Below are 14205 nucleotides of genomic sequence, written 5' to 3'. Positions count from 1 at the left end.
ATTAAATGGCTTTCCTGAGGTAAATATGACATAATTGTTCTCCAGCTATGTTATTGACCTCTTCACGCTGATAAAAAAACACTGATTGATCGATATTATGTATGAGGAATATACATTTAGGTAAGTTGTAGCCTACTGTATCTTTCAACAGTGTTCGTGTTTTTTTTATTATTAGCTGCTTTAGAATCGAGATGATCGGTTCACGTGCGCTAGGGATCTGTCGCGTCACATTTACAAGCGCCAAAGCGGTATTTATTGTTTGAATTTCGTAATAAAATTGACAGAATCTGAGAGCTGAGATTTTTTTGTAGATCATAAAGTAACCGCTCTGTCTAGTCTGTCGGTCTCCGTGTCCTCTTTGCTTCGCGATTTTATTGTGCGTGAGAAAATGGATGTGTGTGTGAGAACGTGGTGTGAGAAGTGAATTTCGTGTGTCTCACGGTAAATGCGTGAGAGTTGGCAGCTCGTAAATGTGTTTTCTTGAATATATATTTTTTACGTTCGCCGGCATCGCGCGCAGTTTTCAAACGAACGAGCAGAGGACGAGAGAATATGGTTGCAACTTGCAAGATACCGAAGAATAAGAAAGAAAACATCATATAAGTACGTTTTTAAGGTTAAACGTCAGGGTTGTTTGCTCTGAATAAATTTTATGAGACGCTGTGTGAGTTAATAAGGCAACTCACAGAGCGTCTCATAAAATGTGTCGGTTCGCAGTTTAGCATAATATTCAATAGTCAATATACGCTTACACCTGTGCTAGTACACGCATTTACCATGCCGTGTGTACGTTACAAATGTTTAACTAAAGTGTCAGCAAGTTAACATTTGGCAGTTTGACATCGATTATGTAGTTACTTCAGTTCAAAATAGGGCTAGAAATGACTTAGACAGCGGTTTCTTCTTCCGGTCGGCGGACTGAATCGAAACTAGGAATCGAAATTTTTACTTTTGAACGATTCCGGGAAAATCGCAAAGCTAGTCCCGGTTCCAATCGATACTCGATACTCGATACCCAAGCCTACAGTAGACATTGCATTTTCCTTCAGGTCAGTCCTATATTCATAATAAAATATTCCGTTTGAATGTCCGCTGCGATATCTTGTCCTTTTAACAGTTAAAAGTTAAGGGGTTTCCCCGTGTCATCTGCCAGTTGCGTCTTCCTTCTCCATGAAAACAAGTTTGAGTCTTTTCAATATAAAAGTCTTCTCTACCGACTGACTCATTCATAAGACAGTAGCCCCGTTTCCATGCACACTTTTTTGCTATTCTGATTAAGATCGTTCTGATTGACGGATTCCGGTTGACTGTTTACATGGGATGTTATCTAAACCGATCTGGTGTTTACATGTGCTGACGCTTTCAATCGAAATCATTTTGTGACATGCGCACAGTTCGCACACTTGTCTGCCGGATCTGGAAGCTCATTATTTCCCACGTTTTCAATCCTGTCAAGATGGTGCATCACTTGTTGCGTTAGTTGTAGGCATTAGCAGCGTATCCACTTTTGGGCCAGTGCGAGCCAGGGCTTTAAACGGGCCGTGCCAGGCTAATATCCTCGGGCCAGTAGCACCGTGCCCAAAATCTGCTGCGTTTCCACTGTCGGGCCAGAAGCGCCACAGCGCTTCACTTAAAACACGCCCGAAACACGCCTCTCTGGAACAACGTCACACAAACCCATCATTTCACCAACGAAATGGAAGTTTTATCAGAAAACTAATCAGAAAGAAATCACTGGAAACAGCGTGATCGCAAAACAAGAGCGACCGTTTGCTGGCATTTTTGTTGTTTAATTGAATATTTAAAACCCAAGAATCGAAATTGTTCCATTTTATAATGAAAAGCGACACATTGATCATAATGAATTAATTTGTGTCAAAATTGCACATTAGCACTCATCTCTGACATTTGTCACACAGAAATAAAGTGGTTTACCGTTTATGACGTTTGTGAACGTCTATTTCACAAAAGAAAGAGGACACGCAACTTATTCATCGCGTCTGTTTCTGTTTATTTGGTAGCCTAGTTACAGGACATATTTACATCACATTTAGAAAGAATGATAATTTCTACAAATATGCCATCAAAAATATTACCCGAGGAGCTTCTCTCCCAGAAGGATACAGTTATATTTTCAGTCAGAGATAAAGAGGATAGTCCGGTATAAAGAGACGAGACGTAGGCTACTGACAGATAAAATAAAAACAGGATTATGATAACCTATATGATTTGTCTGATTTCTTGATTTGTCTGATTTCGCTGATTTCTAAGCGTTCATATTTACCATGTTTACTATGGTAATGGTTAGTGTGCATTGTTTTTTGCATCGGGTCACAAACAGAAGGCATTATGTTAGCTGACAGAATTATCTGGCGCAAAACCAGGCACGCGCAGAAAGACGTAAACTCAAAGTAATCGGATCAACTCGTTTACATGGTGTAATCTTTCATTTGATCGGTTCATGAAAAGGTTTATTCCAGCCCCTTCAATTCGACCGAAATTTCAATCGGTTTGAGCATTTTTATTCCGATTGGACTTTTAAACTGGTTATAATCAGAATACAATGCTACATGTAAACGGGGCTAGTGTTTGCCGCCATCTATTGGCGAAATAATGTATGTTGCTGTTTACGGTCAGAGACTATTTTTTCCAGCGGAAGGAATGCTTTTAGTGATTTTACTTCATGAAAGTTGCATTGATAAATATTTTTCGGCTTTAATATTTGTATTGTGTGGCAACCGTTTTATAAAAGCAATAAGGTACTCGAGGCAAGTGCTGTATCGTGAATAAGTAACGGCTGAAGGGGTTGCAGGCACTCCGCTTCGCGTCGTGCCTAACAACGCCCTTCAGCCGTTACTTATTCACGATACAGCACAGCCTCTCGTTCCTTATTGCTTACTTAAATAACGTAGTTCATTAATGTTAACAAATGAAACCTCATTTTAAAGGGGTCATATAATGTCATTTTTGTACAAGCTAATATGATTCTTTAGGGTCTAAATTAAAAGTTTGTAATATACTTTAATTAAAAATTCTCATTAGTATTGTAAGAAAACACTAATTTTACCTGGTCAAAAACAGCTCTGTTTTCAGCATGCCGTCCAAGTGCATGTGTCTTTAAATGATAATGAGCTTTGCTCACTCCGCCCCTCTGTTCTGTGCATACACCGTTTGTAACACAATAACCATAACGCGTTGTTCATTATAAACATGGGATTATGAATTATATTGTACGGTGACCGGGAGGGGACATGTTCGGTTCATTTATTTTTGTCGTGGCCACAACATATTAACTCGCGGGAACGTGATATTAAGTCGTGGGAACGTCATAATATCTCATTGGAACGTCATATTAAGTCATGGCCACGAGATCATTTTGTTGAGGTAACGAAATCTTTAGGCTTGTTTGAGATGAGCAAAATCTGCGCAGAACCGATCACCGGTGATCAGCGCGAGATGCATGCCGGTTAGAAATGTGTCCGAGTGCGGACCGCCTGGCTCTGATGTCATGCTGACGTATGTCAAAAATCTCTCGCGAGCGCAAGGCGCACGTGTCGGATTTTGCAGTCGAGCGCAGTTGCTCTCCACCGACTGCGCTGATCAAAAGCACGATGGGAAACGACTTGCTGACGACACAGCTTAATGCTCATTGGTTTAAACAACTGTGATGTATTGTTCTCTTTTAAAATGTTTGATTTTAAAACTCTAATATCAGGTTTTATGTGTATATGTTATGTGTGAATATTCCCAAACTATCTGACAGTGCGATCTCTTTGGGTTATGCAATTCAATTTTTATAAAAAAAAGAAAATAAATAAAAACACATATGTCTGTATTAAAGAAAAAATAAATTGATAAACATGTATTTGGAATCGAATTAAATAACAAGAACTTTGGGTGTCTTGTTCATTTTATTTATTTTCATATAAAAGCAACATAACTTGAATTACATCCAGTTTATTAGCAACACTGCACGAGCGTGAATCCCGCGATATCCATCTTTGATCTCGCAATGGTCAGATCCACTACGAGAAGAGAGATCTGTCCGGCTTGCCTGCGCTTTTTTCACTCCTCCCCTCACTGCAGCCGCCTACTCTCGCATACATTTCAGGCGAGGCAAGGCGCATCTCAAACAAGCCTATTATGTCGTGGCCACGCGATGCAAAGTCGTGGCCTCGAGATCATATGTTGAGGGAACGATATATTTTTCTCGTGGCCACGACTTCATATTTTGAGAGAACGACATCTATTTGTCGTGGCCACGAGTTGAGGGAGCCACAGCGGCCAATACTGTAACCGTACCATAGCATAGACTGGGCTACAGCAGAGATGGAGATGACAGAAGAAACAACATTTTACTTTAAATTAGGAATGTCATATAAAGATATAGTGTGGTCTTTGGCATTAAGACATGGGTACGTTGTAAGTGAAAGACACATGAAGCGCATTCTTATACTTTTTTGTCGCACGCATATTTAGGGACCGTCTCAAAATGACATGCGACATTGGCATAAACGTTTCTAACTTCAATAGCATTTGAAGACAATGACTTACAGTCATAAAACCAACTGTACATTGTTCACCCAGGTCTCATGTATGATGCACACCTTTTAAATTTTTGATATTTATGACAATAAACTGCTAAATCATATGCAAATATTGCTATGTAGGCCTATTTCACTACTGTATGGGATCATACACAAAATATGACAATATTTAAAGCTCAATATCATTTGAAGACAATGACTTACAGTCATAAAACCAACTGTATATTGTTCATATAGGTCTCATGTATGATGCACATTGCACATCTTTAATATTTTTGATATTTATGACAATAAACTGCTAAATCATATGCAAATATTGGTATTTCACTACTGTGTGGGATCATATACAGAATATGACCATATTTAATTAAAGCTCAATAGCATTTGAAGACAATGACTTACAGTCATAAAACCAACTGTACATTGTTCATCTAGGTGTCAGGTATGTGGCAGTGGTGAAATACATAGCAATATTTGCATATGATTTAGCAGTTTATTGTCATAAATATCAAAAATCTAAAAGGTGTGCATCATACATGAGGCCTGGGTGAACAATGTACAGTTGGTTTTATGACTGTAAGTCATTGTCTTCAAATGCTATTGAAGTTAGAAACGTTTATGCCAATGTCGCATGTCATTTTGAGACGGTCCCTAAATATGAGTGCGAGAAAAAAGTATAAGAATGAGCTTCATGTGTCTTTCACTTACAACGTAAGTCTTAATGCCAAAGACCGCACTATATCTTTATATCATCTAGACGTCATCTCCATCTCTGCTGTAGCCCAGTCTGGTACGCAGGGCTCCAGACTAACTTTTTTCACCTCCGTCCTGGAACCGTCCTGAAAAACGATTTGAACCGTCCTAAAGTGAATGTCAACCGTCCCAAAATAAACATGTTGTTTCTGTACTTTGTTATTATCATCTATAGTTGTTAGTTACATAATAAAAACACCATTAAATGTTTATGATATATATTATTATATTTATTTAGCTCCATTCAAAGTAGTTATCTGTAAACAGGTAAAAAACAGATTTAATAAAAAATAACAGGAGTTAAATGCTTTTTTGTATTCATGCAGAACAAATATGTGCAGTTCATGCAGATAAATTCATGCAGATAAAAATGCATACAGCTCAAAACGTTTTTGAGTTGGTTGGATTAAAAAATAACAAATAAATACTGGTGACTACATATCTCAAAAATATCATCATTCTTTATTCTTTCAAGCAGACATATTTATTTGTATGAATTAAATATAATGAATCATTATTAAAGCTATTAACGAGTAGTGAATGCTTTTCTCTTTTTCTTTTGTTGCTTGATCAATATTAAGGACACAGACCGCATTAGGTTTATCACTGTCTGTCACTTTAAGACATCGGATCATGTCCAATGACGTGCGCTGATGCACATCCGATACACTCAAAACTGTTTAAAACATAACCAACATAGTTTACGTGAATACTCTCCAAAACGGACATTTCGACATAATATTGTGTGTATTTGTCCACTCAGACACGAAAGAGAGCTCAGTTCAGTACTCGCGCGCTGTTTGGGTGTCTTTGTGCATGGCTGCACGCTTCGGGTCGGGTGTGTGCACACAGAAAACCGTACCGAATAGAGCTCTTTTTTTGCGTCGTCACTCTTATTCAGGTCTATATGTCTGCTCTACTCATTCTCCCAGACGTTTAAGTTTTTTAACGTTTTATGAGACATGCATGTCAGCCCGTGTGCCGCTGGGTAGATCAGCACGTTACAGTACAAATGTGCGCATCAAACGCAGGACATCAGTTCTGACTGGATCGCTTCCCAAATCGTCACTATCTAACATTTTTGTCTAGGTTTTATTCGTTGACGAAAATGTCAATAGATTTTCGTCATGGTTTTTGTCATTCAAAACTAGTTTTATTTAGTTATCGTCTCGTTTTTGTCTGTGAAAATAAGCCATGTGATAGATGTACCGCGAAACAAGTCTCCGGGTGAGTAACCGGCCAGTGATAGTAACTATAGTAACAGCATGAGAAGACACGCTCCGTTGTAGTCAGCGCTTGGTCGGTTAATTTTGGCATTTTCTAAGTAAGTTACCCTAATAGGCTAGAAATAAATGAACACGCATACAAAAATGTCTTTCGTCCTGTAGGCGTCCTGGAGAATATTTCTGTTCGTCCTAAACACATTTTCTATCGTCCCCAGGACGATAGGACGCCGTTAGTCTCGAGCCCTGATGGTACGGTTACAGTATTGGCCGCTGTGGCTCCCTCAACTCGTGGCCACGACAAATAGATGTCGTTCTCTCAAAATATGAAGTCGTGGCCACGAGAAAAATATATCGTTCCCTCAACATATGATCTCGAGGCCACGACTTTGCATCGCGTGGCCACGACATAATGATGTCGTTACCTCAACAAAATGATCTCGTGGCCACGACTTAATATGACGTTCCCACAAGATATTATGACGTTCCCACGACTTAATATCACGTTCCCACGAGTTTATATGTTGTGGCCACGACAAAAATAAGTGAACCGAACATGTCCCCTCCCGGTCACCGTAATATTGAGAACGTCATACATAGAAAACATGCTGTAATGTACCCTGAGTGTAAAAATAGCCGCATTCATCGTGAAGCGTGCAAGCGATTTGCAAAGATTAAAATAAAGATGAATATAAAGGTCAATAAAACGTTACACTCACTTCAGTTCTTCTGGAGGTGCAGCAGGAACACGAATAGTTGGTACTGATCCTTTTTTCAGGAGCAGCTTCTTAGCAAATAACCAGCTTTTTACTGACCCTCGTTTGTAAAGCAGTCTGGTGTGAAATGATTCGCGCAAACATGAAAGCATTGACGTTGATCGTGGGGAATATTCCCTTCGAAAACAAACTCAGCCACTGCGTCTTCAGCTGTACGGATTTAGGAACATCAACATGACTGCTGTGTTCCTTATTGCACCGAAGAACAGAACACCACAATAACTTAGACGCCATTCTACTCAGTGCTCCAGCTATCAACAACACTGAACGTCAGCGCGGGCTATGATTGACAGCTCGCTCACGAGGGCGGGTCTGTGTTGAAACGCTCCTGTCAATCAACCATCGTGGGAGGGGCGTCGATATTATGACGTCACAAAATCGAACAGCTTGATTTGAGATGGGAGGAAACATATAAGAAGATAAAAAAAAAAAAAAAACACTGGATGAATTTTTTATCATTTTATGATGGTTGTGTACAGGCACTGCCAACACACATTTCAGTACAATCAGCTTGTAAAAGTGCATGTACCATTATATGACCCCTTTAAAATGTAAGTGCATTTTCTTTGTACCAGTTTTCAATGGGATAAAGTGCATTTTTTTAGCATGGCGATCTCGTGTGGGGAGGTCTTGAAGCGAACTAAAAGCTTCTTGGAGATTAAAGACACACAAGATCAGGTCAAGGAATTGTTTATTTTCTTGCTTCCTAGAAATGTGTTCAGTAGGGGAGATTTAGTCCCTATCAACCGTAGTCTACAAGAATACACCCAAACTTCATTCTTTAATGTCTACTTGGCAGTAGCTATGTTTCCATCCAAAGTTGCTAATTTAACTTGCGTTCAAAATTGGAATATTGCATAAAACATTTGTTAATAAAGCAGCATTTCCACCCTGCTTTCCATGTGTTCAAGAGAACAAAATTGTTACTTCCTGGGAAATTGACGCAACACATCTGTAATAAAAATGGAAGCTGCCACATGGCTATTTTTTCGTCTATCATAAATGACTTGCATCTGAGTGTGCAGACGAAACACAATAAATGCTGTCATTTTTTTACTTGGATGCTTTGTGTTTGGGAACACAATCAAGTGAGAGACTTCTGGGAGGTCATTATACCAAATCATTTTGATGACAGACTTTGGCTCAGATATTTCAGAATGATCAAACCAACATTTGAGATGCTGTGCAATGAAATTGGCCCACTGGTTAGTCCAGTTATCCAATCACATCCTCAGTTGAGGCAAAGTTATGTGAGTTTATTTTGTTGTTGTTGTGCATCAAGAGATTTATTTAGTAAACGTGTTTCCATCATAGTTTATGCGCATGTCTTCCTATCAGATAAAAATTGATCTGCCTCTAATGAAAATGTATCTTGATGTTTCCATCCAGTGTGTTTATTTTTTTATTTTTTTTTTTTTATTTGCATAGCAATAGTTGGATGAAAACATAGCTAATGAACAACACTATAAATCTATATTTAAAAAAATTATATATAGGCCTCGTTGAACACAGGAGATTTGGTTTGGACATTCAATAAATTATGCTGGTTTACTGTGTGTGTATGTAAGTAGGTATGTATGATGTGTGTGTGTATATATATATATATATATATATATATACATACATATATATATATATATATATATATATATATATATACATACATACATACATACACATATATATATATATATATATGATGTGTGTGTGTATATATATATATACATAATATATATATATATAAAGTGCAGCGTGGAAAAGTAAACATGAGAATCATATATATATATATATATATATATATATATATATATATACATACATACATACATACATACATACACATATATATATATATATATATATATATATATATATATATATATATGATTCTCATGTTTACTTTTCCACGCTACACTTTTAGTCTGCTAATCTAGCAGCACATTATATTAGAGAGTACATTAGAGTACTATGAGAGTACTATGTACATTAGAGAGGGTTTTATTTTCTGAATAGTTTCGAGACAGAACTAACCACTGCCACAGGAAGTGAACTTCACGCTCAGATGACAGAATTAACATATTTCTTATCTCTACCAAGAATATGTTCTTTTTGCCTTTTTCTTTTATGTCTGAATGTTTATGTATGCAAATATAACAAGTTAGAAGTACACATGGGTGAAGTTCTCCTTTTGTTTCTCGGTTTGAATGTTGTTAAGCTGCCCATTGAGAACAACTTATTCAATTTGAAGGTAAGATAATTGTCATTGGCTTTCGTTATTTTTTTATCATAGTAAAACACATTTAGTTGTCAAATTACACAATCTGTTAAACTGAAAAGCTCATGCAAGACAAGCACTGTGCTTCTTCAAACAAAACTTTTTGGCATGTGATCGTGTAATTTGAGTGTGAACATGTTTGATGTCTTCAAGTTTTAGATTTACTGTGTACTTTGTAGGGAATAATATTTGTCAATTATTACAGCAATAAATTATTTAACTTGGAGTAGTAGGTCTGATTTATTTGTTATTGTAAATGCAGGGTGAATTAAGGTGTAAAAAAGAAAGGAGAAACCGTCTGACTCATTCACAGCTGTGACCACAAAAACCTACATATTCACCCACACACAACGACAAGCAGCAAATGTACTGTCAGAGTTTGTTATAAAGACACTGGTGCTCAACATAATAATATACATTTATTTATTTAATTAGCAGCTGAAGGAATGATGGTTCCTGAAGGGATTCTTCTGCTTCTGTTTGGTGTGTATTGTCTGGATTATATACTGAATATGTTGATTTTTGTAAAAAAATGTACCCTAATTTTTCGGTATTCATAAGTGTTACTGATGCTGTTTATCCTGCAGTTATTCCTACAAGCTCCTTCGCTGGATCATTGGAAGTTCAAATAAAAGTGCCTGAAGAAACAGAAACAAAAGAGGAAGGGTCAAGTGTGACCATCTCCTGTTCTTACTTAAAGAAAGAGAATAATTTGACACTACTGTGGTTTAAAGATCCAGATTATGATCAGCATTCACTAACGTTTAATGGGACTATTGTATACAGTAACAGAAAAGAACGTCTACAGTCACCGGGTTACTCCAACAGGGTGAAATACTTCACTAATGAAACATCAACATCGAAAATAAACGACTGGATACAATGTAATTTAAGCATCACCGATCTACAAAAAACAGACAGTGGGAACTACGGCTTTAGATTCATTGGTTCAGGAGATAAGAAGTACATGAGTAAATATATGAGTCTCAATGTTACAGGTGAGCAGTGATTCACTGAATCAGACCAATTTGTTGTTTCCTTAAAGGTTGTTTTCTTGCATAAAAAAGGTAATCATTTACTTATCCTCATGTCTATCCGTATTCCGTGAAACAAAAAACAGATGTTTATCAGCAAGTTCATGCTGCTTTTTAGACAATTAAACTGAATGTGACGGGCTCCAAAAATTACAAACAGTAAGTGATACAAAATTTAATCCATATGACTCTGACACTATTGTTAGTCTATGTAGATCCCAGTTAGCAAAGATATGTTTTAAGAACGTTTTGCTAATGTTCCCATTCAGTTTTGAAAATGTTATTTCTGCATGCTCTCTAAATGTTCAGATTTTTCAATGTTTCAAAATTTATGTTTTTTTCTTGACTATGCAAAAGTTAAGGCAACACAATTTTTTTTAAATCATTTTAAAAACATTATGGGAACGGGACTTAATGTTCTCTAACCATTTTTAGTAACATTTTAAAAAAATGACAAATGTCCAACTAACCAGTTTCAGAAAAGAGTTCCCACAAACAATGTATAAATAATGTTTTGAGAACATTATCAAAGACCAGATAACTTTCAATGAACGTTCAGTTAATGTTAATGGAAGAACGTTTGTTCTTAATTTTGAAAGAACCTCGCCAAAATGATAACCAAAGTTCTGAGAATGTTCCGTTAGCTGATGCCAAACACTGTACATTACAAAGCCAGTACAGCACAGTACAGTACATGTGAATAATATATATATATATATATATATATATATATATATATATATATATATATATATTTTTTTTTATCTACAGTACATAAGAGGAGATTATCAGTGATTAATGACTTAAATTTCAGTACACAAACCAATTGTATGACTTTAGAAGAATATTGTGCCTGAGTCTTTGATTTTTGTCATCTTTGGAGCTCTTTATTTGTTCTACTGAGAGAAATAAAAAAACAGGTTTTGAAAAACATGATGGTAAACAAATGATTTTTTTCTTTTCTTTTTTTTTTGGTGAACTAACCCTTTGATAAATATAGATTTCTTTGTTGGAGAAAATGTAAAGGTTCTGGATCACTTGTTTTCACTCCATATTCTACTTATTTCAGACAACCCTTGTAAGATTCAGGTTGAACCATCAGAGCTAAATAATCCACTCAAGGAGTTAGAAGAATTTACTGTTAACTGTTCCACGTTTGGTTCCTGCTTGACATATCCGGAGTGGCTTGTCCACACATCAGGTCAAAAGGAAGAATGGCTGTCCTCCTCATTAACTGATGTAATAATAGAGAATGAAGAAGAAGAGGGCAGAAAGGTCACCAAACTAAAACTCAATGTGACATGGAAGGATGACAAAAGAATTCTATCTTGTCGTCCAGCCCAAGTTCAGGACAACTTCCAGATGAGAAAAATTACTCTGTCTGTGGAATGTGAGTGTCTACATCATGTGTCTGTAAACAAACACTGTCAATTTACTGCCATCCACTTCATCTCTTTTTCTTCTCCAGATGGACCTAAAGAGACAACTGCAACTGCACAAGTCAGCTCTGATTATGTGAAGGAGGGAGATTCTGTCACTCTCTCATGCAGCAGCAGAGGTCGTAATGTCTCCTTCTCATGGTTCAAAAAGGAGAAAATAGAAGTGTCTCAACAAATGTCTGACTTGAAACTAAATAATGTGAAACCAGAAGACAGTGGAGAATATTGTTGTGAAGCTAAAAACAACCATGGATCAATGAAATCAAATATCATTACAATTGATGTGAAATGTGAGTTTTGTGTTTTATGTATACAGATGAAGAAAAACCAACCCCAATTAATAATCTGCTCAAATCACTTGCAATCTTGTAATCAAAATGCATTTCCTGTGCCTTCAGATGGTCCAAAAGGTGTCACAGTGAAACCTCTGGTCCGTGTTGAAGATCTCAAAGAGGGAGACAACCTGATTCTTAAGTGTTCAGTTAATGAAAGTAACCCACTAGTCACAGAGTTTAAATGGCACTATAACAACAGTATGCTACAACAAACTAGTGATACATTAACCATCAGCAGTGTTACAGCAGACAATGGAGGATCTTACTATTGCCAGGCTGATAATGGTATAAAAAAAGAGAAGTCAAATGAAATCCCAGTATCTGTAAAGTGTAAGTATTGTCATTTTCATTTTACTACAAACATGCTTAAATAATATGTTAAATATTCGAAACCCACATTAGTGTTACCTAATGAAGCTGTGATTAATCCCTTGTTGTAGTATTTCAACATTTAAAATTTTTGGGCAAAATGAACTAATGTGTTTTTTTTAATTACCGAAAGTATGTTAGATGCTGAGTGTCTTCACATAAATTAATTATAATTATATATTTATACCAAAACCTGCGTGTATTTTACAGCGTGCAATGTTAAGCTTTCTAAAGCATGTTTTTAAACAGATTCACCACGAAACATCAAAATAAAAGGCGAAGACTTTGTAAAAGTGCACTCCAGACTGACTTTGAAATGCTCAGGTGATGCCAACCCTAAGCCAGAACAGTACACTTGGAAAAAGATACTTGGACTGTCTTCTTTCCAATATTCAGTTCAAACTGGAGAGTTAAACATTAAAAATGTGACCATTAAGGATGCAGGGCAGTACACATGTAATGTTACCAACGCCATTGGATCAAGTTCAACCACCTTTAATGTTGATGTGCTTTGTAAGTCTGTTTTGTTCTAAAATCTAAAGTCAAAGTGAATAATCTCACACATCACACATCCAAATCAGTGTGTCTTTTCACGTCTCTGCAGATCCTCCATATAACCTCAGTTTGATTATGAAGAGTGAATTGAAAGAGTTTGAAGTATTTCCAATTATCTGCATGGTTCAAAGCAATCCTATGTCAGAGCTCACCGTGACAGGACCTGAGGATATCAGAAATATTCAAAGCAATCGAGGGAACGTCACTGAATCTGAGAACAAGTTAACTATATACTTGAACGTAACTGAGTCACATGCAGGGAGGTACAAGTGCAAAGCAAAGAATTCAGAGGGAGAACTAGAAACTGAACAAGAGCTAACTGTGTTGTGTAAGTATAATCAATTAAAATATCTACAAGTATTTTAGATATTTCAAGGACTTGAGGAACATGCTTTAATTTACTTTGAAGCCACCAAACCAGTCAAGACTTTGAGCATTACTTTAACATAATTTGGATTTCATCTTCTAATCACGTGTTTGTAGATGCACCTAAAAATGTGACTGCAAGTTCTAAAGGAGAACAGACGTTTGGGAGTGAGCTGACTCTTAGATGTGACGCTCGTTCTAAACCTGCTGTGTCCTCATTTGAGTGGATGAAAAAATTCAATGGACAATTAAAGACAGTTGGACATGAACAGACACTACACTTTCATTCTCTCAATATCTCTGACTCTGGTCAGTTCGTCTGTATTGCGAATAATTACATTGGAAAAACAAGATCCCAATCAGTAGACATCAGGGTGAAGTGTGAGTACTTTTTCCTATTTGACACACATAAGCTTTTAGAAGCAAAAATGCCTCTTTGACTTTTCTAAAAGATACAGTATTGTCCAGTGTTTTTTGATTAGTTTAAGTAGTCTAATGAATATGCAATCTTGTTTCCGCCACAGAAATAAAAT

At 36.7% G+C, this 14205-nt stretch overlaps 1 protein-coding gene across 6 annotated transcripts in view; it reads left to right on the top strand.

Moving 5' to 3' along the window:
* The window catches only part of LOC309505496 (B-cell receptor CD22), a 29466-nt gene that overhangs the window by 8780 nt on the left and 6481 nt on the right, over positions 1-14205 (top strand). For 2 of the 6 annotated variants that reach the window (XM_082178882.1, XM_082178877.1), the window contains exons 1-9: positions 9341-9547; positions 10010-10057; positions 10162-10572; positions 11678-11998; positions 12077-12337; positions 12446-12712; positions 13001-13264; positions 13356-13634; positions 13790-14053. In XM_082178882.1, the coding sequence (XP_082035008.1) occupies positions 10021-10057; positions 10162-10572; positions 11678-11998; positions 12077-12337; positions 12446-12712; positions 13001-13264; positions 13356-13634; positions 13790-14053 (2104 nt within the window). In that variant the 5' untranslated portion in view covers positions 9341-9547; positions 10010-10020. Of the gene's footprint in view, positions 1-9339; positions 9548-10009; positions 10058-10161; positions 10573-11677; positions 11999-12076; positions 12338-12445; positions 12713-13000; positions 13265-13355; positions 13635-13789; positions 14054-14205 lie in introns of those variants that run through there. The other 4 variants (XM_082178878.1, XM_082178880.1, XM_082178881.1 and 1 more) reach the window with 4 other exon arrangements.

Source organism: Leuciscus leuciscus (genome assembly GCF_965113295.1).
Source record: "Leuciscus leuciscus genome assembly, chromosome: 9".
In the NCBI taxonomy this organism is placed as follows: Eukaryota; Metazoa; Chordata; class Actinopteri; order Cypriniformes; family Leuciscidae; genus Leuciscus; species Leuciscus leuciscus.
The sequence above is the reverse complement of the archived record's forward strand: the minus strand, read 5'-3'. Positions and strand labels throughout refer to the sequence as shown.